Consider the following 24,387-nt stretch of genomic DNA (forward strand, 5'->3'; position numbering starts at 1 on the left):
GCCGGGTGGCGAATTGCGGCGCGTGCGGGCGGGGCGCGCGGGGTGGCTAGCCGGTGCGCGCCGCCATTGTGGCCAGTTCGATCGGTATCGGGAGCGGAGAGCGGAGCTCAGCGAGCCCGGAGCAGGGAGCAGCCCCCCCCCCCCCCACGGCCGGCCTCAGTCACCATCACACCGCGGGAGGCGGCGCAAACAGCAGTCACCACCACCGTCCGCACCGAACAGCCGCCGCCATGAGCAGCGAGGCCGAGACCCAGCCGCCCGCCGCCCCCGTCCCCGCGGCGGCCCCCACTGCCCCCGCCGACTCCAAGCCAAACGGTGGGACCGGGAACGGGGGCAGCGGCCTGGCCTCGGCGGCGCCTCCCGCTGGCGGGGACAAGAAGGTCATCGGTGAGGGCAGCCTGGGGTCCCGGGGTGGGGTGGGAAGCCCCGATCCCCCTGCCCCTCCCCCCTCCATGGCTGAGGGTGGCGCGCTCCCTTTCCCCCGGAGGGGCGGTGCGCGCCCCCTCCCCGCCCCCGGCCCGTGTCCTCGCTCGCTCGCGCGCGCGGCGGCCGTTAGTCGCCCCCCTCTCCCTCCCCGCCCCGCGCGCTGCCGGCCCCGCGTGCCGGGTGGGGGCGGGGCGGCGCAAGATGTCCGCCACGCGGGGCCTTTGTGCGCGCGCCCCGCCACGTGCCCCTGACGTGCCGCTCCCTCCCCTCCTTCCCCTCTTCACTCTGCCCCTTCCCGCAGCAACGAAGGTTTTGGGAACAGTGAAATGGTTCAACGTGAGGAACGGTTACGGCTTCATCAACAGGTGAGCGCCCAGACGCGGCGGGCCTTGTCACGGGGAGCCCCGGGAGGGGGCCGCGGCACTTGTGTCGCGCGGGTGACAGGCGGGGCGGGGGACGGCGGTGCCTTTGCCGCCTCTCGCCCTGCTTTGTAGAAGGAGCTGGTGCGATTCGCCTTTTCTCCACCCCGGGGTTTCTTGGGGCTTGCCTGGTTGGCTTTTGAGTCCTTTAACCTGGGCAAGAGCTGTGCTCTCGAAGCGAGTATGTTTCCACGGCGATGTGTCTTACATTATGGTCCATCCTTTTATGGTGTTTTGGGATATAAAAGTATACTGGCTGTCAGTACACACAGTATTTGTTTAAACTCCTCCGTAAAGTTCAGTCAATGCAAGCAAAAATTGCTTTTAGCACTTGGTAGTTAAAACACACTCCAATGAGGACACTCTCAACGTATGGCAAAAGGAGCACAGTTCACACAGTCTAGTGCTACACTCAAGTGTATGGACTGGTCTCATGAAATAAGTGCCTAGAAGATTCTTTTTATGACAGTAGTTGATGTGAAAGAATAATCTGAATGCTTTGAGAGTTATGTAGGTACCTGAAGTAGGCCTGTCAAGGAGAGGAAGTGCTCTGCAAGCAAGTTTAACTCCCCAGTCTCAGAATGAGGCTGCATACTGGGAAATCCCCCTTTAGGCCAGCAAGTATAGTGTTATTATTGGAACTTTTGTTTTTGTTGGGTTTAAACGCTGCCTTTTTGATCTGCCTGTTACTTTATGAAGTAGTCTAAATTGTCAACCTCCTGAATTGGTTTTGTGTCTGCAGCTTTACAAACTTGCCTCCCATTCTGCCCAGTTTGCATTGTTCATCATGCCATGCTTCAGTTCCCAGTGTTGTGGAGTCACCAGTGCTGAGAGCTGTTGTGTCTCTGGCCTTGGAAACGCCTCCCAAGTCCCAGCCACAAACCCCACCTCGAGGGAAGGCTTTTCCTGTTCCCTCAGCAGTGAAAATGTTGTGTGATGTCAGTCAAGCAAGGAAGCAGCAGCAGCTAGTTGAGACATCTGAGTAGCTTCCCCAGTCATTAATTTGGCAGCTGTTTAATCCCTGAGGTTGCCATTTGTAATGAGAAACCCAGCATGATCTCGTATTATCAAGAGATTAGAGCCTGGTAACTGAAGGGGAGGACATTTCCTCAGCTGTGAAATGTTTGCCTGGCTGCAGGGAAGCTGTGCAGGAGCTCCTGCCCTTGGATGGCTCTTCTTTAGCCAGGTCTGCTTTCAGATAAAATGAGGCTATGGAACTGAAATGAGCTTTGATGTAGGTGCATGCTCACTTCAGGTATTTTCTGTGTGTTTTTAATGTTAGAAATGTGATTCTGTTACAAAATAGGAAGGAGTTTGAATTCTGGATCTTTGATAGTTGTTTCTCATGTTTGCCAAAATAACAAGTAGATGTGCAAAAGCCGCTGGCTTGATCTGTGCCATAACTGGAGTTGCACTGTCAGGTGTGGTATTTGGTGCCCTGCTTAAGATGCTTTGGCATCTTATTTGTCTGCTTATCTATTTCCCTTTTTCTAATATATTTTAGTGGATAAAAGACGTGAATGGAAGAGTGGCATAATGCAGAGATCGGTTAAATTATTTGTTTGGCCTTCAGAATGGGTGTTTCTCTTGTACCCTTCCAAATTTTCTTTGAAAAAGTGATGGTCCTGCTGTTCCATCATCCACATGGATGATTGATCCACAGCATGCTTGCTGCTTCCAGGTGTACGTGCTGGAAAAACAGCATTGGGAGTGATGTGGCCAGTGGCGTGAGGCTGTAAAATGGCCTGGTGTGTTTTTCACTTGATTCAGTGAGGTCTGTGTGACCTCATCAGTTGTCCAAAGCTCCGATGTCCTCTTGAATGGAAACTGCCTTGCAAATGGATTTTAAAAACAAGTATCCGGTCTGGTTGTCCAAAATTCAAACTGGGTAAAAGTACAAGGCATCCACGTTTGTGGATGAGCACTTCCTACCACTGTTTTTTAGCTGAGGATGAAGGAAGGTGCTCAGCATTTTTACTAGAAATATATTACTATTCTCTTGTGAAGGTTTTCAGCATTTTGGACATTGTGTTTTGAAGAAGTCTTTCATCTTTGGCTTTGCAAGGGCTTCTGAGTGCTGCATTCTTGGGGCTTTGGAGATGAGATCAGAATGGCTCTGCTTAGCTGCCTTTTCCCAGTAACCTTTGAGATCTGTAGGCATCAATTTCAAGAGGAAACAAGGGGACTTATTTTTACTGGTGATGTCTGATGGAGTAGCTGTAGCTTGCATGGAGTTTCTGGAAGAAGTTAAATTGTCAATTCTCACTTTTTAAAGCCGGGCGCAAGCAGCACCTGGCTTTATCTTACTAAAAACCAACCCAAGTATCCTGTTGCCCCTAGCTATGAGCACTATGAGCTTTGGAGCATGTTTTCACGTAAGCTTACTTATGTCTTTAACTAGGAAATAAAAGCCACTTGGCTGTTGATTCAGACTGTTCCATGCAGTAATGAAACGTAACACCGCAGTGAGGGTAGGTTGATGTGGTGGGGTCTGGGATGTCCGTGCTTCAGGGGTGGGGGAGATGGCTTGTGCAGCCCTAACCAGTGCAAGGTTGTCTCTGTTGTACCTCTTCAGAGCAGAGTAGAAACTTTTGACTGGAGCTGGTACTGAGCTGTGGTTGTTTGGGCTCATGGCAGTTGTGGAAGCTCTGCCAGGGTCATGCTGAAAGATGGGTGCTCTTGGGTCCTTACAGATACAGACCTGAGCTGTTTTCTGTTTAGTGAGAGGGGAGACTAAAGCTTGACCAACTGTGCTGCCTACCCTGGCAGCTGGTGTTGCTGTTCCTCAGGTGAGTGAAGCATTGAGGCTGAGGGGATGTAAGTGAGGCTACAGTGGCAAGGGCAGAGCTGCTTCCAAAAGCTGCAGTAGCCTGTCTATCACAGAGCACTGCTGGGAAGGAGTGAGTGCTCACTGTCCGGTGTTCAGACATCTCTGGTGATGGGATGTGAAGGATAGAGGGGTCTGCAGCAGTGAGGAGGAATGTACCTTACTGAACGTTCAGCATGTGCTTTTCACTTTGTGTAAGCTGATCTTTCCTACACACAGTAAGCTAATAGGAAGTAGTTGAGGGCAGGTTGAGGAGTAATGCTTAAAGCCTGTTATGATATATCTGCATTTTGTCTCTGTACCAAACAACTGAATTTTTAATTTACTGTGCATTTTATTCATGAAGTTCAATTTCTTGTTGTCTTGCAGGAATGACACCAAGGAAGATGTGTTTGTCCATCAGGTAAGATTTCCTTGAAAATGAAACAATTCTTTCTCAGAAATTGCCTGTTCCTGACCCGTTTAAGTAGGATTGAAGTTGAGGAAGAGCCTTACCTTTTTTCACTGTTACTTGAACACAAACAACTGCTTCTTGGTTGCATTGCAAGTAGAGCCTGCTTGTACTTCGGGGTTTTGCATATTGGCCAAGTGGGCTGATGGTGTACAGTGATGAGAATTGCACTGGATGCTAGCATGAGCTTGCGGATAGCTGCTTGGAGTCCAGTAATCTTGTGGATTCATACAGTGGTTAAGTAAGCATCTGGAAATAAAGTTAAATGAAAAGCTTGCAGCAGGGAGAGATATTAATTAAACTTAGGGATGAAGTGCCAATGAAACTTTTTTTCCTAGGCAGAATTACAGATTTTATTGCTCTAGTCTTTCAATTAAAGTCTATAAATATTTTAGTAGAGACTTTTCAATTTAACTGATATGTATCCTTAGATATAATGTATGGCAAATAGGTAAGCCTCTGGAAAATAGACCAAGACTGCACACCACACCTGTGTCTTACTTTATGGAGCAGATTTGCCTTTGTTTAGTTCTTTGTCTGAATTGAGAGGCTGTGATCAGCAATTTGCTTTTTGCCCTTTCTGGCTCAGGATCTCCTTAGTAAGCAGCCCACAAAGAATTGTTGGTGGAGCCTACATTTCTCTGGCATTTAGGAGTCCATGGGTCATTCTTTTGTCTCAAGTTAGGGATATGCTGCTGATGTTAACACAAAGGAAAGGAAAGACAGTGCCTGGAAAGTGTTTTGTTTTTATCATCTCTCAGCTTCATGCTTGTTCTTTGTCTGAATTACCAGCTTTTAGAGGCACTGGTTTTTGAGAGGTTATACATACCCTGTGGGTACGCTTTCAGACCCAATGGGCAAGTAGGGCCTCCTGTAAGTGACCTTGACTTACTGGTTGTGTTACAGGACTTGTCATGTGGCTGCTATTTATGTTTCTGAAATAACAGTTTGGTAGTGATTTGTTTTAGGGTAATATTTTTACAATTAAACAGTTACAGGGCTGTAATCGGAAAGAAATCAGATTGTTTAAAAAGTCTAGCTGTGAATGCTTTTCTCCATCCCTGTTACATAGCTCAGGTGTCACAAAAAGCTGTTGGACTGGCTGCCTTTCCTTAAAGTTACTGAGACTTGTGGGCATGTTTTTCCATTGATTCTGTACAATTCAGGTAGAAGAAATCTATCAAATTTTGTGGCAAGTATTTATATTAAAGTCGTTACACTTTTATTGCCCTTCAGTTAAAGTGTTTGATAAGCAGGACATGCCTGAGCACGGTGTGTATTCAGTATTAACTTGTCTGTTGAAGATGTCATCCAGTATTGCAGAGCACTGAAAACTGAGTCTGTTCTAGTAATGTTGTTTGACAGGTGGCCGCTAATACAGAGGATTGTCTGGTGCTGACACCTGGAAGAGACCAATCCTTGTTGTGCAGTACACAGCTGGAGTAGATTTAGGATTAATTGGTTAGTCCTGTAGTAGAAACTATGGTGTTGGAAGCCTTGGAGGAGGAGATCTCTTGATACCTGTCCATTTTTATGTTTACAGAGTGTGGAACACAGAAGCTGCTGTGTCCTGTGCTGTGTGGGAAATAATGGAGGGCTGGAAATCTAAGAGGGTGATTGGAAAGGCTGTGATATTTTGGTGTATAGGCCAAAATACAATGCATCAGAGGAATGTATAACTATCATAGTGATGTTGAATTTTATACTGATTATGAATGCTTTAGCCAGTGCATGGTGTGAGAGTTTTCCTCTTTGTTTTCAAACTGCCTTTTAAGCCAGCAGACAGCATGTTGACAGGTGCTTCCAGTTAATGGTAAAGCTGTTGCACATTTCAAATAGTCCAGAGCGTAATACAGGTACATTTTATGACTTCTTGGATTTTCCCAATAATTCAATTGCTTTTTCAGGAGTACAGGTCTTTCTCCTAATATAAAGAAACTAAGTATTTAGTAATCTTTAAAAAATACATCTTCCTTTGTATTCTTATGCTGTGCCTGCACTGTTGTGTTGTTAGACTGCCATAAAGAAGAATAACCCCAGGAAGTACCTCCGCAGCGTAGGAGATGGAGAGACCGTGGAGTTTGATGTGGTTGAGGGAGAAAAGGTAAACACATCTCTTGGGTGTCAGAGCACACGTGGAAAACTCAGACTTTGGTGTGGTGCCTGTGGTTTGAGTTGATGCCTGATGACATCCAAGGAGGTGAATGATTTTTCATTTCTTCACAATGTGGATGTAAATCTTTGCTCAGTACTAGACTGTTATGCTGTAGCTGGTGAGATGGAGACTGTTTCCCTAATGCTGTTTCCATTCTTTAGGGTGCAGAGGCAGCCAATGTCACAGGACCTGGTGGAGTTCCAGTGCAGGGCAGTAAATACGCAGCAGATCGTAACCATTACAGACGATATCCACGTCGTAGGGGTCCTCCACGCAACTATCAGCAGAACTACCAGAACAGTGAGAGTGGGGAAAAGAACGAAGGAGCAGAGAACATACCAGAAGGTCAAGCCCAGCAACGCCGTCCCTATCGCAGGCGGCGGTACCCACCTTACTATATGCGTAGGCCCTACGGGCGTCGTCCACAATATACCAACCCTCCCGTACAGGGAGAGATAGTGGAGGTAACATTTGCCTGACATATGATGCTAAACGGGCTTGGTTGCTTTGGAGCAGGGTGATGGGATGCACCTTTTGACACTCCTTGTAGGTACTTCAGATGATTTTGGTAAGCTTTGGCAGTAGCGTGAAATGAAGTAGCTGAAGGTCTTCATGTTACAGCTTCTAAAAACCAGAGTGTTTCAATTTGCATGATTAAGTGGAGGATTCTCCATCACATGCGCACCTGTTCCCTAGAACTGCTGTCCACCTTGACTGAACTGACGACCTTCCAGCTCCTTTTTCACAGCATGACAAGCTGTGGAGTTAGCACATTTCTGGTTAGAGCTGAGAAAGTCTGTGGCCTGATGTCTTGCAGGGTGCTGACAACCAGGGTGCAGGAGACGGCAGACCGGTCAGGCAAAACATGTACCGGGGTTACAGACCAAGATTTCGCAGGTATGCTGCAGATCAGCTGCTGGTTTTAGCCTTGTTCAGCAACAGAGCCAGGACATGGTGATGCTCAGGTCCTGCAAAGTTAAAGCCTAGCTTGACTTTCAGGGGTCCTCCTCGTCAAAGACAGCCTAGAGAGGATGGAAATGAAGAAGATAAAGAGAACCAAGGGGATGAAACCCAAAGTCAGCAGCCACCTCAACGTCGGTACCGCCGTAATTTCAACTACCGACGCAGACGCCCAGAGAACCCTAAACCACAGGATGGCAAAGAGACGAAGACAGCCGAACCACCAGCTGAGAACACGTCCGCTCCCGAGGCTGAGCAGGGCGGGGCTGAGTAAATACCGGCTTAACATCTCTACCATCATCCGGGTGCGTGATCGGGGCCTGGGGATGCTGTTTGCTGACTTTTTCTTTCGTTGCTTTTTATTTGTGCCTTACAACATTTGGACTCTTCTTGTTCACGCATGCTGTAACTGATCTGTGAGTGTCTCTGCAGAACTGAACTGCGAGGCTTTGTTGCATCAATGCTGACTAATTGAGAAGACTTAGTTACAAGCTTTAATTGTCATTGATGGAATAGTGTTCCATTTAAAATCTTGGCTGTGTGCAGTAGTTCAGGTATACAGCAGTCTCTGCTCACCCAGAAATTCAAGCAGTGCAAGTGTGAAGACTAGAAAATAGTCAGGAGAAGCGCACGCTGAGATTTACCTAGCTCCATCGGTGCCTAAGCAGAGTCCCTGCAGGGAGGTGGATGGCATTGAGACTTTGGCATCCATTTCTACAAAGGTGATGTGGAATTAGCAGGAGTGTCTCAGGAGCAGCTTTTTATCTAATCAAAGCACTGGAAAAACTGGTAGAAATGGCTGTTTTGTGATAGCATGTGGGAGCTGTGTCACAGTGCTGAGACTTGGACTTGGGAGGGTTGTGTGCAGGGCAGGGGCCAAAGACTGGGTTAGTTGCAAGGGAACCTGTCTGTGATTGGGGCTTGTTTGGTGCTGACTCCTGAGAGACAGTTCTGCTAATTTGGGAATATTTTCATTGCCAGGACTCTACTTGTTCTGCATTTCTTGTCATGTGTGTGTGTATCCCGTTCCTTTTGTCCCCCGCTCCTCGCTTGTTACTTGGAGGGCAGGGAAGTGGAAGAAGCATTTAGGCTGTAGTGGGAGCAGTCTGAGTGGTCACATTGATGGGATGGACCGGGGCTGGAGGAGTTGGGTTGGGAGAAGGCTCAACGTTGGCAGCAGCTGCAGCTTCTCCCAGCTGTGGGAGCTTGGGGACTTGATCTGCATGGGCTCTACTGCTTCATGTTCCACTTGCAGATGGATCATTCACTCACTGTCCAGGCTGTCCTGCAGTAATCTCTGTGTGCTTTTGGTGAACATTTGTATCCTGGTATTCATCTTTGTGGTCAACACCTCCTGGATGAATTCTTAGAACATGGGCTTCAGAAGGATATCACAATGGCACCTTGGCGCCTCTTACTCTCTGGTAGCATTGGAGAATATTTGGTTTAGTTTCTCTGCTTTGCACAATGGCTGAATGTTGGCAGAGCCTAGTGGAAGCAGCCCTCCCCATGACTGGAGGGATCTCTGGGTTTAAGTTGACTGCTCTCTTCGGAGTCCTTGGCATTGTTCCTGTGCAAAGGTGGCTGGTGTGGTTGTGGGGGATGGAGTGGGGCTGACAAGGAGAAGTAGCTGGTGAGGGTTGGGCTGTGAGCTTGTGACAGGCAGCTTAGGATGAATTTTTGAGTTGCAGGTGAATCTTGGCACACAAAGCACCCCTGTAACCTTTGACACCTGTCTGATCAGCCTTTTTTCCCCCTCTTTTTCAGTTTAGTCATCAAAGAAAAGACTTCAAGAAATGAAGAAGAAAATGAAATTCCAGCAATAAGAAATGAACAAAAGAATTGGAACTGAAGACCTTAAGTGCTTGCTTTTTGCTGTTGACCAGATTACTAGAACTATCTGCATTATCTATGCAGCATGGGGTTTTTATTATTTTTACCTAAAGAATTCTCTTTTTGGAAATGATAAACGCGTTTTTTAAAAGCCTGGTTTTTCTCAATATACCTTTAAAAGTTTGTAAATTGTTTCATATCTGGTCACATTGAGATTTTTAAGAACCTCATTTTTAATTTGTATGAAATATACGCCTGATTTTTTCAAGTCAAACTGCAAGCATCTGTTAATAAAGGTCTTAAAGCGTTACCATGTGTCCTTAGGTGTTTTAAAGGTTTTAAGTATTCATAGAAAGTTTGGGGAAAAAAATGACTGCTTTACTCTTTGGGCATACAGGCTGGTGGGGTAAAGCAGAAAAGTTGAAGTAAAAAAAACAATGAAAGTGCAGCTGAGTCACACTGGAGAATGATGGACAAGCACAGAGGGGTGGGAGTTTCTAGTGCTAGCCTAGTGTTTCCAGGAGCTGTTTTCTGGTACAGCTTGGCTGTGCCCTTGCTGAAATGCAGCACTTGCAGACCTGAGGTGGTGAGAGGGTGCTTAAAAAAAGAAAGTGGGGGGGGGAACCCTCTCCCAAAAATGGTAAAATCACACATTGATTTGGGCTGGAGGAATGAGGAGCCTTAAAGCTCACCTCATCCCATACCCTGTCAGTGGGGCAGGGACCTCTTCCACTTGATCAGGTTGCTCCAATCCCTGTCCAGGCTGGCCTTGGACACTTCCAGTGATGGGACATCCATGGCTTCTCTGGGCAGCCTGTGCCAGGTTCTAGATTCCAGAAAATCCCAAACTTGTCACTGGGGCTGTGCTTTAGCACGATTGTTCCATGAGTGCACTCCAGAGCCAGCTGGGTGCAGAAACACGGAGATGGAGCTGAGCCTCATGACAAAACTGGCTTTGGCTGCACCTCACTGCCATGGTGAGAACCTGGTGAGTGGGGACTGCTCCCTCAGCATGGAGCTCACAGCTGTGCCACGGTCTGACAACACCCGTTAGAATCACTGCAGCGCACCTGCAGGACGGGGTGGCTGTCCAATGGCAGCTGTTTGGGACCTTTCTACATACTAGTGAGCTCTGTGCTGTTACTAATTTTCCTGTGGGCTCCAGTGTCCCAGTCACCCCTGGTGTCCCAACAATCCTAGTGCTCCAGGCTTTGCTCTCTCCAAGCACCTGCTAATGCTCCACCTGCCCATCCCCTGTCTGTGCCATCTGTGAGCATCCTGCCCTCCAGACACTGCTGTTTGACAGCACAATCTCATCTCTGCTCCTTCCTGTCACTCAGTGTTTGAATTTTCTCCTTTCCCAGGTCCCTGGGGTCCTGGGAAACAGGGACAGACTTGCCCTGGACATTCCAGCTTGCAGAAGTGTGAGACGCTGCAATAAACAACAGCTTTGCTGCTTTTTGGCTTCATGTGAGGGGGCAGATGGCTCAAGAGGACCCTTATAGCACCCTCTAGGTTCTGGATGCAGGTGCTTTGCAGCCTGACTGGGCTGCAGGAGTGGGACTGCAAGTCTTCACATCTATCTGTTTTGGGGACTGACTGTGCCCATGCAGCATCTGCTCAGGCCTGGAGCGTCTTCACATCTATTTGTTTTGGGGACTGACTGTGCCCATGCAGCATCTGCTCAGGCCCGGAGCTCGACCATCCTCCTCTCAGAGTGACAGTACTGAGGAGCTTCTGCTTGGTTTCCCTGTGCTGCAATGGTGTCTGTGTGCTTAGCTTGGGGTGAGAAGTAAGGGATGAGGCCACAAGCAGCATTCAGTAATTGAGGGTGGTGGGGATTGTGTTGATGGTGGTTTCAGGTTCTAGCTTGTTTTCATAATGGTTTACAAATGCTGGAAGATAATAATTCATTTGGAAAACAGAATTCCCATTTTGTGTGAATGTAAAAACTGCACTCTGCTGTGGCAAGCTGGTAGAGCATCTCCATCAGGCTTCAGACTGACTCTCCTCCTTTTGTCTGGTGTGTATGGCTTTGGTGTTCCTTCATGATCCCCTATGAAAACATGGATAACTAAGTGTTCCAGACTCCTGGTTTTACCCAGTTTTTGAGCACGAGCCTTGTGCTGCCCTGAGTCCGAGCCCAGGGAAGGCTTCCGGTGGGGCTGGTGTGGGAGGGCTACCAGCCACATGGAGTCAGTGCTGCTCCGTGTGGAAAAGACTTCCCACTGAATTCCCCCAAAGCATGGGCTGAGCAATGTCAGAGGAGCTCCTCTGCCCTCAGTATCCTGACAGCTTTCCCGGGGAACAGGAGTATCTTTCCTTAAAGCAATACCTTTCTGGGATTTATTTTCATGAAACCTGTCTGGAAGTGGGGAAAAAACCCTTCCCTGGCCTACTGCTGCAGTACCTTTGCTTTTAGCAGTCAGCTGGCTGCGTCAGAGCCTGGAAGCAGCCGCAGAAATGTCTCAGTACAGGTGCTAATGCTTTAATGGGGCTGGCGAGGCAGGGAGTGTCCCATATTGGGGCTGGGTGCAGGAGGTGCTGCTGGCCATCACACACAGGAATCCATGGCATACATCTTGCTGGTGGCTGTCCGGGTGGCTGTTTGGCCCCAGGGCTGGGGATGCCTCTGGGGTTGACAGCAGCTGCTGGGGGCTACCAGGAAAGAGTTGGAGTTGTGTCATGGCCAGCAGTTGCAGGGTGACTTGGGACTGCCACACCATGGGGACACGGCAGGAGAAATTAACTTGGACAGCCAGCAGGGTTAACTTCCACCCCACAGGACCAGGCATAAGGATTGGAGATGACATCTGGGGAGGCATCACCTGCCTGATGTCCCTGGTTAGGGGGGCTGTATTTCAACAGCACATCCCTGCAGCCGCTGTCTCAGGCTTTGGCTGATGACAAGGATTCAAGTCCAGCACAGCCGCTGCTTTGAGTAAACATTAGCACATCTTCACCAGGACCTGGAGGCCCACAGACGTGGATGGATCCCTGCACCCCCTTCATGCCCTTATAGGGTTTATGGAGCCCCTTACTCAACCCTCTTCTGCCTTGTGTAGCCCTCCCAGCCAAGGGGTACAAGCTGGGCACAGAGGGGTTCCCCTTGGTTAGGCTGGACCCAGCAAGAAGCTTCTGTGCCCTCTGAGCTGGTCCTTCACCCCTTAGCCCTGCAGGTCAAAAAGATACTTAAGATAGGATGGGGTGGAATGAGACAGACTGACCTGTGCAAGCAGAGAGGCAGCAGGTCAGCAGGACAGATGCCACAAAGCAGCCCATGGAGCCAGCCATCCCCAGCCAGCACGACCACCCAAAGTCATAGTGGACTCCCAGGAATATATTGTGTGACACCAGCATGGTCCTCTCCACGTAGACGTCCACTGCATACCACACGGAGCCTATGAGCCCCAGGATGCCTAGGAGGAATGGGGCTTGTTATAAAGAAGCATACAACACCCCATGCTCCCCAAGCCCCACTGAGGAGGTGCCGTTAGCTCCCGGCATGCTCCCCAGCTCCCTGTGGGACATGAGGTCTGTCTGCTCTAAAGCTCTCCCAGCCACGCACTCCCAGCACAGAGTATGACTCCAGCTCCATAGCACATCTTCAGTTTGACACAAGGATCTTCCTTGAGGAATGTGATGCAGTCGAGCCCAAGGACCAGTGTAGCCAAAGCCAGGCCGGCCAGGAGATCTGCCATGATCATTAGGGTCCGTGTCACCACGATCTTCACTGGGCAGAGAAGTTAAAAACAACCAGAAATAGGAATGAGGAATTATCAGAGGAACAGGTGTCTCCACTTCAGATTTCTGCCCATGTCCTGTTTGACTCACCCAGCTCACTAGTGACCGTCACATTGGAACCCACCAACCCCCATCCCTGCCATGGGCCAAAGGAAGGTGCTCAACAAGCTCATCAGAAACTTAATAAGGACTTAAACCCATTATTAGACCAGCTCAAGAAACCAAACAAGGTATACCCAATCAGTGCCTGGTATGTGGTCTCCTGCTCAAGCCATTCTTGAGCAGAAGACCCTGCTGTCCACACTGTTTTTTCCTCCAAGTTGTGTAGCAGGTGTTTTGAACAGCAAATGTCAATATACCAATGAAAAACTAGAGCTGGCATGGATCATATTACCAACTGTGATGGGACTGTGCCCTGCAAAGCTTCCTTCTCCACAGAGCAAGGTGGCAGCCCCCTTTAATCCATACCAACTACTTTCCTTCTCCACTGCCTGAATCTGAGTTGTTCCATGTCATGACCCAACACAAAGGTTCCCTCTGCAGGGCTTGATGTGCCCTGTGCAGGCCAGAAGAAATGTCCCTGACAGTCACTCTGATCTGACTGTCCCTGAGCTGTGGGCATGAGTCCTTGGCCAGTGGGAACGGTCCTTGCAGCATAGTGGGTATGCCTGCAGCATAGTGGGTAGCAAATCCTACGCTCTACATGCCGGAACATGTTTGTCGTGAGGTGGCACAGTTTCACAGCCTCTTTTCTGCCTGATGACCCCATGGCAGATCTGACTGCCAAGTTTCTGCCAAGACCAGGCTATTGGGGCAGGAGGACCAAGAGCAGCCCTAGGCGGATGTGTCTGACTGACAAAGGGCAGCTTGGTGCAATGAAAATCATTTTCCCTCTTCCCTTTCAAGAAGACTCTGAGCTGTGAACTTAATAAATGCCTCCAGGCCAGGTCAGCTCACCTGGGTGGTCAGCCAGAATCGAGTCATATTGGTCACAGGTCCTGACCCCATCCTGCATGTTGGTGACACATTCCCTCCAAAGGCCCCGGCATTTGTGACTTACCTGGAAGCAGGAGAAAGACACTCATGGAAAAAGCACCCAGCTTCCCATGGATCTCCCAGTCCAGCAGGGCAGATTTCAAGCTCCCACCACTACACCTGGGCATTTCCTGGTGACTCCCTGCCCATACCTGCTCTCTGTTTTCTCCTGCTCCATCCCTCTATCTCTATAATTGTCTAATCCTTCAACACAAAAACCAATGGGTTTGTCCCACCATGTCCCTTTTCCAAGCCAGTGGAGACATGGTGCAACCTCATGGATGGCAGGGCACCCACCTTGCTCTCAGTTGCTCACCTTGAGGATGATGGTTGCTCTGCTCACCTTAAAGGTGGCTACTCTGCTCACCTTCCAGGTGATTTCTCTGCTCACCTCCAAGCTGTCATCAGCATTGACCATCCAGCAGTCTGTGCACGTGGCCAGGAGTAGGAAGAGTGTTGAGAGAAGAGCGAGCCCAAATGCTGTCACCTGCAGGACTGCACTCATGGGTGACCTGCAAGGGCACAGAGATGTTCACCAACTCTGCTCTGGCTACTTCCAGACACCCAATCTTACAAGGACAAAGTGCCACCAAGTCCAGGCATCCTCTGGATACCTAGGAGTCATCTGAGTCCTGTCTCAGAGTGCTCACTTGCTGCCAAAATGCTCTAATATCCTCAGCCAAGGTTGGGTCGCCAGGTTTACGTTTAGAGAGAGCTTTTAGACACACAGTAATTTTGTAGTGGATACATTCCCACATTGGTTCCCTCTCTTCCAAATAGAAGACGCCAACCATCAGTACTTGCCCTTTGGCAATCAAGAGCTGCTGGAAACCACTGTCAAATAACTGCTACTACGAAAGCCTGTGACCTAAGCATGTCTCCAGAGAACCTCTAGAGACCTCCATCCCTGCCATATGACTTGGTGGGTACATCCTCTGCCTTTTCTTGCTTTTGTTTTTCACTCCAAGAAAAGCTATAAGGTGTTGAACGTCCAGGTTCGAGCAAAAGCAAGTGTCCCATGGAAGTGTCCTAATCTTAAGCACAAGCCCAAAGACATATCTCCCATTCCAAGGGGGACAAAGGCTGCTTGGGGCATGATGTCGGTGCCCTGAGGAGCTGCCAAAGCTTTCCACACAGGAGAAGGGATGGCACCATTTGTTTTCCATCCTAGATGGATGTTTTCCATTCCTAGATGAAGGGACTCTGCAGAGAGGGGAGCTGTGCCCAAGGTATGAGCAGAGGACATTGTGTTTGCAAACCCTGGGCAGGAATCCTATTTTGTCATGTTTTGCAACCCAAAGTGCCAAATATTTTACTGCCTGAAGTTGCAACCACTGCAATAGCCCTTTGGATGGGGGTTCATACAAGTGTGTTAATTAGCAAGACCAGATGAGTTTCTAAGCTACACGGGTTAATTACCATGAGATAATAACTCATCATCAGCAGGTTTAGTACCTCCAGCCAGAGGCTGCCCACCCTGGCATGGCACAGGCTCCCTGTGGGGCAAAGGTGGGAAGGAAGGTTGTGGTCCCCACACCCAATGTGCCCCATCTACCCCACATCCCCTCTTGGGATGTCACTGGTAGTAGAGGCATCACTCTCCCATCATCTCTGAGCATTTCCATCAGTTTCACTCCAAGTGGGCAGTCTCTTAGACCCCACTTTACAATTAGTTTTTTTAATTCCCCAGGCTCCCTTCTGAGCTAATTCCCCAGAGCCTTATTTGTTTCTGCTAGACCCCAGCTGTTTTGGAGCCTTTGAAGAAAATCTGTTCAGCCACTTCAGCATTATAATCAAGAAAAAAAAAGGAAGAGAAAGAAATTCTTAATGCTGGGAAAAATCAGCTCTAAACCTTGTTGATAATGAAAGGTGTTCATGGGGAGCATTACCTTTACTGCAGGCTCATCCTTGTTGCAGAGGGGTGATGACAGAATGTCTGTGTTGCTGATGATTTGGGATAAGGGACGTAGACCTGGAAGGCTTTTAAGTGCTGATGGAGTTGGATCCTGACTCATCTAATGGAGTCAGGGATACACAGCACCAGCTGGAGCTTGTGCTGGGCTATTTAAGGTTTGTCCAAGGCAGGTCAGCTGGATTTTGTATTCTGAGACATGATGGGTATCCCTGCAGTTAGAGCAGTCATAGGCTAGGAATGGAGCCTCCCCAAAAATGTCACATGAGAAAACCATTGGAAACCTGCTGGGAACTCTCTGCAGGTGGGGGAACTATGTGTCCTGGACAAATAACCTGTTTTTAAATTAGACCTTTCAATTACTGCCTAAGAATGAGTGGCCTAAGACACTGGAATGGCCTAAGATCCAGGAGTGGTACCAGAGTTCAGAGGGTCGGAAGGGGCCAAAGAAAGGAGCTGGAATGCCAAGGTGATAATGAGCCTCTTTGGCTGGTAATTAAGACCTTTCTTTTTTCCCCATTAAGCAGAAAACAAGTGAAAACTACTGCAGTGGTGACGGCTCAGGTACCATGTCTGGTCAGCCCCCAAGGAGGTGCCTGTGAACCTGGGTAACAGCACTCCAGGTGTCTGGCACTTGGAGCTGCCCTAAAAGCTTCAGGTTTGTTCTCTAATCCCCTACTGTTTGGGGATTACACAGGATCTGTGTTACAGCATCCTCTGAGCATCCCTGGGCTCATCTGCGCCTCATGGCTCTGCCACCGCTCATAATAATTTACTAAAATATGAATATCGATCTAATATCGATATCCAACTGAGACAGACAAAAAACTCTCTAACAGTTTAAAGTTAGAAAGTGTATGTTTATTGCAACGGCCGGGCAGCACGTAGGATAATTCCCTAATGCACACTGCAAAAATCACAAGCATTACAGAGCCCTTTTATTTACAATAGTCTTGAATACACAAAATATGAATGCATATTCATATCTCTGTCACTTCCTCTGCTCCGTTTTGTGTGCTAATTGGCAAAAAGGCTATTAAGCATGTATAGTTTTGTTCCCTAAAATGAGTCAGGGGTCCATTTTGAGGAGGGGTCTCCAAAATGAGGAAGTAAAATAAGTCTTCCTCGTTCTGACCTTTCTACCTTTTCAATGCATACGTGACAAATGAATCATTGTAGTTTTCCTGTGTTCAATGGATTCCTCAAGTATGGGAAGTCTGCAACTGTTTTTGTGTCCCTGAAATCTGTTTATCACATTCTGTTTTTCATAAGCACAGCTACCCAAACATAAAGTTGACAAGCAATGATTTACTAGATCCTGGATATCTTATCTAAGATCCAGCTACTGTTAACTATGAACAAAGCCTATTTATCTACTTCGGCTAACTCAGCAACATCTAATTTAACTATCATCTGAACTTTCCTAAAATTCTTAATTCTTCAAAATTAATGTCTCAGTCCTCATCTCTTATTTCCATTTGTGGGCCATAGTTGAGGTGCACTTGGGTTTTTAGGGCGGGTTTGGTTTTTGTTGTTGTTTTTGGTTTTTTTGGTTTTTTTTCCTCTAGATAATCCTCTGCAGCATTTTGCTATGGGCATTTTGGCAAAACACCAATCCTGGCAAATCCTTCAGCCCTGCAGAGATGCCCAGGTGCCTGATCTGTGAGATTCCTGGGGCTTTGAGTTATTCTATTTTCCCAGAATTCTGGCACATGGCAAATCTAATGCTTTGGAATGTAGCAGTGAATCAAGGCCAAAAATGTTAAGAAGGGTTTGTGAACCTTCCATTTTCCAAGCTTTACAGTTCAAGAATTTATGGTTCTTAGACATCTGTGACACATGAAATACTGTGTGACTCCAACTGATACAAAACTATATCTCCATGGTCTTGGCAACACCTATAAAATAGGTGTGTTTATATTTTCTGCTCTCTCTAAACACTCAATTTATGATATATCAAAGGAATCCGCCTTGTTAATCCCCAACTGAAACCTTTTTGGGGGTGAAAAGAGGCAGGTAGAAGAGCAGAACTAGGAGTAGTCTGTCACAGCACAGCTAGTCTGTAGCTGAACAAGGTAAATCTGGCCATAACAAATCCAATTCTACTGACCTGGCTTATTCTAGAAAAGAGGTAACAAAGACCTCAGCCAACCTTGTTCAAGCTTAGATGCAGATACACCACTGGCCAGAGAGCTGGGGGGAGAGAGGTCCTATCCAATCAGCCGTCTAAGCTGGAAGATTCAAACGCCTTATAAAAAGGGCAGGCACATTAAGCTCAATGCTCTTTGCTGATGACTCTCCGTGTTGTGTTCTGTGTCCGTCTCCAACTCACGACTCCACATGACAGTAGTCAAATGATTAAGCTCCTTTCCCAAGTTAATGACAGTGAAAATCAGATCTTGGGTTCTATGAGGTTTGTCAAAACCATGCGTTAAAAAAGTGCTGACAAGATCCAAACCTTGAACTTCAGCAAATATTTTATTAAAAATACCTGCTGTGGCTGGAAGGGAAAAAAAGAAAGATGTTTTCTGAGATGAGATCATCTCAGAGAACTAGAGAGGACTCGGTAGATGCTGTAGGGACAGGACAGTGAATAGGAATTATTAAAAACACCACCAATTTCAAACAGCCATGGGTCAGATGTGTGTGAAAAGCCCTTCTGCATGCCTATGTGTGGGAGTCATTTTCCCTTTTCCCTCATTTCTGCCTATTTAAAAAATGACTGTTATTTCACAGGGTTTTGGCTGAAAGCAAGAGGTATGACCCAAAACCTCAATACTGCTCATTAAACTGGTGTCTTGGTTTGAAGAACAGGTGTCTGCTAGGGAAGGCAGGAGCCTCCCTTGGAATGGAGAATGTAAACCCCCTCCCCCCGAATTATTATAATTTTGAAATTAAGGGGCTCTCAGGCAAAGATATGAGGATACGGGTAAGAGTTCTTTACTAATTTGTATAACAAGGCAAACAAAACAATAACAATGACATTAACAACAGAACCAGGGACCCAGTAAAAACCTTTTTGGCCGCTGGCACTTTCCCCTTTGGTGCAGTTACCGTCACAGCTGGTAGGAATGAGCAAAAAAAAATCCCGGGGTGGTGGATTAGATGTATTAGAAGTTCCGCAGTGGTAGCTGGAACTCAGGGACGGTGCCGGCTACAGCATGGAGAAACCCAGAGCCGTAGCGAAAACACAGCGGGGACGGCCCGGCTCGGGGCCTTGCAAGGAGATGCGAAGTTCAGGATTCTCAGGGCGCACGAGCAGTTGGGGATCGATCCCTCAGAGCTGAACTCCGGCTGTGCCGGTGAATTCTCCCTGTAGTAAGCGACAGCCTGGCCGTCCTCTTCCGATGCCAAAGAGCAAGAGCACCCAGCTGCCTCCAACCCTGTCTTTTTACCTGCCCCCCATTCTCGTGGTAGCTCTGTCCCTCGGAGAGAAACTCCACGAGAAAAAAAGGGTGAGGCCAGATACTCCATTCCTCTCCCGACTTAAGACACAGTCTTTTGTCTTTCGTAAGTACCCATAAGTATCCATAAGTACCCAGTAGTAAGTTTCCTAGCAACGTATGGGAAAAAAAATAAATCTGTAAGTAAAAGTAAAGAAACCCAATCCCCGACAACTGGTTTAATGACCAAAAGACGTGTGTTGGAGGGGGGAAACTATGTTTCAGCCTGCCTGTGCTGTGGACAAAGGCAGATCCCCCTCTTGGATGTGCTTCCAGCCTAGGTGTCCATCCCCAGAGAGCTTTCAGGTGACTGTCGTGACTATGTCAGTGTGAGGTGGGATGGGAGGTATTTCTGGACCAGGTGCAGGGGGCAAGACGAGGATGCTAATATGACACGCTAATATGACACAGCAGCCATGTAAAAACCTGGATGGAAAACATGATCTCTGAAGAAAAACATGCATAGCAGGGGTCACGTCCCTGCATAGGGGAGTAGAAATCAGCTTAAATTAGTAAATACCCAATTAGGCACAAGTCAGCTCTGAATTCACAGAAAATGGGAGAAAACAGGGAGACTTCAGCTATGAGGGCTCATAAGAAGGCCCATAAGCGGAAGATGCTGGTGGCATTTCAGCCTTGGGAAGAGACTTGTGGAGGGGCCAAGATGGATTCCCGAGGATTTAACCTGAAGTTAAGAAATTTGTAAGACCACATCCCCACCTTTGAGAGCAACACGTGGCAAAAGATGCAATATATTTAGCCAGGAGGGCAAGAACCGTTGAGGATTGGGGAGAGGCTCCTGCCACACTGCAGAAGTGGCTCTGAACCAGCACTGGAGTCATTGGAGGGGACTTGTGCAGATGGGGAGTGAGGGGAGATCAAAGAGACAGTTCCAGAAAGATGCCCATGATTGAAAATATTTTAATACCACCAAGTCACAATTTTAAGTACAAAAAGCAAAGAAGAAAGAAAAAGGCATTAAAAAATCCCCACCTCTCCCATTTCCAAGGCCATGCATCCCATGGAAAAGTTAATGGAATTTATATTAATAGAATAAAAATGTTATTTACACTGAAATATAAAAAGGCCTTTTAAGTTTTTTTTTTTTGGGGGGGGATGTTTTTGTTTGTTTAAAACTTTGTTTTAAAGCACAAAGTTCCTTTTCAATCCTTAATGCAGTGGCTTAGGTTGGTGTTTTTCAAACCCCAAAATCTGGGTTCAGCACCTGATGAGTGATGCCAGCCTACAAGCACTGCTCTCCCCTGAGGGGTGCAGGTCCCAGTTTTACAGGGGGACTGCAACCTAAAAAAGATAAAGGCAGTTAATGCCAGGGAGAAAGAGAGAAATCACCCCCCCTCCACCCAGGGAGAAAAATAGCATTGTTTCTCCTCCAGCACAGCCAGGGACCCAGACCCAGGCATGGGCATATAATCAAATAGAGGGAAAGGAAATAAAATAGAAGAAAAGAAAATAAACCAGAGAAAAGTAGAGTAAAATAAAATAGAGCAAAATAAAACAGAGAAATAGAAAATAAAATAAAGTAAAATAAAATAATAAAGCAAAATAAAATAGAGCAACCCAAAATTAAAAAAAATCAGCTTTCTCTTCATATTTGGGTTTAAAAATAAAATAAAATAATAGATAATGAAGCTGTTTGGATAATTTCCAGTGTCCTTCCCTGTGGGTTGGTTGGCCCAACACTTGCAGCAGGGCTGGAGGGATGGAGTACAGAGAGTTTGGAGGATTTACAGATGAAATCGGAGTTTTGGCAGTCGCAAAACAATTAGTAGCAGTAGAATAGAGGTACAAAGTGGTGGAGGTAATTAGCACGTTGTGTTTGGAACCTTCACTGTCTGCCCTATGGGATCCTGGCGGGTAAGAGGGATTTGGACCCAGCAGGGAGGCACCAAAATTCAGGGCTCTGTCCATCTGCCACTCAAAATAGTTGTGTTGGGCACCAAAACTAAAAACAAATAATTTGTGTTCAGAGCCCCTTTTTGCTGCTTTAATTTGCCCAAACTCATTTATTCTTGTTTAACAAGGCACAGCCTGGTCCTGGACAGGAACGAATCCAAGGTAGGTTTGGGCTGGCAGAGCTCAGCTGGAACAACTGGCCACTGGGCAGAAATCAATAATAATTATTAATAATTTTAAGTGTTGCTTTTCAGTAGCAACGAGGCAGGGGAATGCTGCACCCTGAAAGCATCCCTCTGCCAATAGCGGGGTGTGGGGATGCTTGAACCCCGAGTTGGGCTGGTTTTGTTAGAAGTGAAAACCTCATCCAAGGAAAACCAAGCACTGACTTCCCTCCCTGCTTGCTCCTGAAAACAGGATGTGGGAGAGGTGTGGCCATGGTACAAAGTGCTTCTGTGCAGCACACCCCCGTGGGATTGGCCAATTGGCTCTGTGCCCCTGTGCCACTGGCATCAGCCTCTCTGCATCACCCCCACATCATCCCTGTGACAGACAGACATGGCCTGATCACAACGTGGGGCTGGGGGTGCCACCCCGCCCAGCTGAGGAGAACACGGCAATGATGGATATGGGAGGTGTGGAACTTAAAACCTCTACTTTATAGGCTAGCACTGAAAATGGTGCTGAAACCTGGAAGGTAAGAAGGAGAAAGGTCTCACGGGGAATTCAGGGTCTAGGCAGGGTGGGAGCACCAGGGTCTTGCCTGTTTTTGGGAGGGAAGTGAGGCACTGGGCAGCAGGAGTGCAGGGTTAGGGCTCAGACATACTCCCGGGCTGCAGAGGGCTGTGACTGCTGATGGTACTGCTGTCCTCGGCGCTCCTTGGCAGGGCAGGAGCAGCACAGGAGGGACCCCCCCAACATGGAGAGGCTGGCGGCCCCCCAGCCCACGAAGAGAGCAGAGCCAAATTCGTACCTGTGGTGAAAGGGGCGAGGGAGCATCAGGGAGGGGCAGAGAGGCACAGGTGCAACTGAGATGGGCAACAGGATACTTGAAGCCCTGATGAGGTGATCAAGGTGATGTCAAGGCAGATTTTGGTTCTTCCCTCTCCATCCTCATCTTTCCTGTTGGCTGTATCCAGCTCCCACGTGTCCCCATCTTTTAATCCTCCCCTGGGCTGAAATTCCACATGTGCACCATTACCCTTTCCCAGCTGGTAACAGCTAAAGCTTTAGCATCAGGGACATCTTCTGCAAGGTGGAAACGAGGGCTGGCAGAGGTCCCACCCATGGGGCACACTGGCCCACAACGCTGTGCCTCACCAAAACCAGCAAGGGAAGGTCCAATGGGAAGTGCAGGGACAAGACAGGATTCAGAAGTGCACCCCCTGAGCCAGGCTCTTACCTAGCGTTGATGGGGATGGTGCTCTCTCTGAAGAACTCATAGGTCACCTGTGTTGCATACAACGACACAGCAGCCAGTGTGCACAGACCTGGGCACAGAATCATGGAATCACAGAATGTTTTGGGTTGGAAGGGACCGTTAAAGATCACCTCATCCAAAGCCCCTGCAGTGAGAGGGTTGTCTAGCTTTTCCACTAGACATCAAACATTGACTGTCAGTGACATCCAGCCCTCACCAAACTGCTCCCCTTCCTCTATCAGTGTTGAAAGGAGTTTGAGGATTCCTGCACCACTGATGTATGAAAGCTAGAGCTGCCTTACCAGAGAGAACGAAGAGAACACCTCCAGCAACAGCTATGCGGCTTTTGGTGACAGGATCCTCCTCCCCAACTTTAGTGCATTTCATGCCCATCACGCTCACGATGATGCCAAAGAAGCCCAGGAGGAGAGAAATGACCATGAGAGCCCGGGATGTCTGGATGTGAACTGCAAGGGGAGAAGAAAAACTGCTCGCAGCAGGTGCCTTTGGCCACAGCCGGGCACTGGAAGCAAGGTCACTGTATTCCATGCTGGTGATGGATCTGTCCTTAACCCTGTCCTTGCTGTGTAGTTCCTGTGTCATATCCTCCCCACTTGACAGATATGGGGGCCTCAAATCAGTTCAAGATATTGCTCCCAATGCCTTCCCTGACCTTCCTCCCTGCCACCCTCATCCTGGTCATGACTGAGATGGGCTAGGAAACACCTTGCCAGGAGCAGCACCACAGTCACCAAATGCCAAAAGGGTGATACACAGTCATGGAGTGGGGGGGGCTTTGATGTCCCCATGGGGCACTGTTGGTATCTAAATGTGATGCCCACACTGGAGCTCAAACCTGCTGGGGCCAAGAGCGTCCCAGCCACACAAAGGGGCTCAAACCCACGGGGTCAAGAGAGGCTCAGTCCTGGGATGGGGAGGTTGCAGCCCAAGATTCACAGATGGAGAGGGAAGCTTGGACCGACATTAAGGCTCAGCTCAGTGGATGAGTGGACTCAGACCCTTCTGAGGAGAGTCAGACCTACAATAGGGGTGGTGGCAAGAAGGACTTGGACCTGAAGGTGACTCAGGCTCCAGGAAGAGCCAGGGGGGCTGAGATGCATAAGGAAAGGGGGCATCCAGATGTGAAGAGGCTACAGACCTGTTGAGGATGTGTGTTCAAACTCATACAGGTGGGTTCAAACACAGAGAAGGGCTCAAAGCCATATGGGGGAGGGTCAAACCCACAGTGGGGCTCAGACTTACAAAGGGGCAAGGACAGCTCAGGATCCCAGGGGAGCTCAGACCGAAGGCAGAGACGGGGAGGGGGGACTGCACCCAGGAAAAAAAGCGGGACTCATCCTACGGGGCCCCGGGCCCCCGTACCCACCTTCGAGGGAGAGCAGCGAGTCGTGCAGGCGGCACTGCACCTGCCCGGTGCTCTGGGCGGCGCAACTCATCCACAGCCCCTCGTGGAGCCCCACGGCCGTGATGATGGCGTCCCCGGCGTACGAGCTCTGCCGCCACTGCGGCAGCACGGCGGCCGCCAGTCCCGCCACCCAGCCAGCCAGTGCCGCCAGGTACCCGGCCAGCTCCCGCGCCCCGCCGGCCATCGCCGCCCCGCGCCCGGCCCCGGCTGAGGGAGAGCGGCCGTGGGAGGAGGGAAAAGGCCGGAGGAGGGGCTCTGAGGGGGAAAGACGGGCCGGGGAGGGGGGGATTTAAGGTGAAGGGAAAGATGTGGGTCTTGCGCGGCGAGATTTAGGTCCCGGGGGGGATTTTTTTGATTCTTCGAGTAGGAGAGCTGGGGCCAAGGGAGTGGGTTACATGGAGCTTAGGGGGAATTGGGTACCG

The 24,387-nt window shown here is 48.7% G+C and overlaps 3 protein-coding genes across 6 annotated transcripts; 1 reads left to right on the top strand and 2 right to left on the bottom strand.

Moving 5' to 3' along the window:
* The first annotated feature begins 43 nt into the window (after positions 1-43).
* YBX1 (Y-box binding protein 1) lies at positions 44-9,381 on the top strand. 4 transcript variants are annotated; one of them, XM_068171562.1, is made up of 8 exons: positions 44-387; positions 728-791; positions 4,042-4,075; positions 6,138-6,227; positions 6,440-6,742; positions 7,096-7,175; positions 7,266-7,543; positions 9,006-9,381. In XM_068171562.1, exons 1-7 carry the CDS (start codon positions 231-233, stop codon positions 7,510-7,512), a joined length of 975 nt encoding a protein of 324 aa, XP_068027663.1. In that variant the 5' UTR covers positions 44-230; the 3' UTR covers positions 7,513-7,543; positions 9,006-9,381. The 4 variants fall into 4 exon arrangements, with proteins under 4 accessions (XP_068027663.1, XP_068027664.1, XP_068027665.1 ...); XM_068171563.1 differs by having other exon boundaries at positions 9,011-9,381; XM_068171564.1 differs by having other exon boundaries at positions 7,278-7,543.
* Positions 9,382-10,995: 1,614 nt separating this feature from the next.
* On the bottom strand, positions 10,996-15,847 carry LOC137461777 (claudin-16-like). The gene is made up of 5 exons (XM_068171508.1): positions 15,734-15,847; positions 14,242-14,357; positions 13,773-13,875; positions 12,640-12,804; positions 10,996-12,490 (listed from the first exon to the last, which is right to left on the bottom strand). The coding sequence occupies exons 2-5, from the start codon at positions 14,353-14,355 to the stop codon at positions 12,264-12,266; spliced, it is 609 nt and encodes a 202-aa protein (XP_068027609.1). The 5' UTR covers positions 14,356-14,357; positions 15,734-15,847; the 3' UTR covers positions 10,996-12,263.
* Positions 15,848-20,109: 4,262 nt separating this feature from the next.
* On the bottom strand, positions 20,110-24,173 carry CLDN19 (claudin 19). The gene is made up of 4 exons (XM_068171424.1): positions 23,927-24,173; positions 22,842-23,006; positions 22,522-22,609; positions 20,110-22,092 (listed from the first exon to the last, which is right to left on the bottom strand). The coding sequence occupies exons 1-4, from the start codon at positions 24,147-24,149 to the stop codon at positions 21,936-21,938; spliced, it is 633 nt and encodes a 210-aa protein (XP_068027525.1). The 5' UTR covers positions 24,150-24,173; the 3' UTR covers positions 20,110-21,935.
* Between the last annotated feature and the right edge of the window lie 214 nt (positions 24,174-24,387).

Source organism: Anomalospiza imberbis, chromosome 23, assembly GCF_031753505.1.
Source record: "Anomalospiza imberbis isolate Cuckoo-Finch-1a 21T00152 chromosome 23, ASM3175350v1, whole genome shotgun sequence".
NCBI classification, from domain to species: Eukaryota; Metazoa; Chordata; class Aves; order Passeriformes; family Viduidae; genus Anomalospiza; species Anomalospiza imberbis.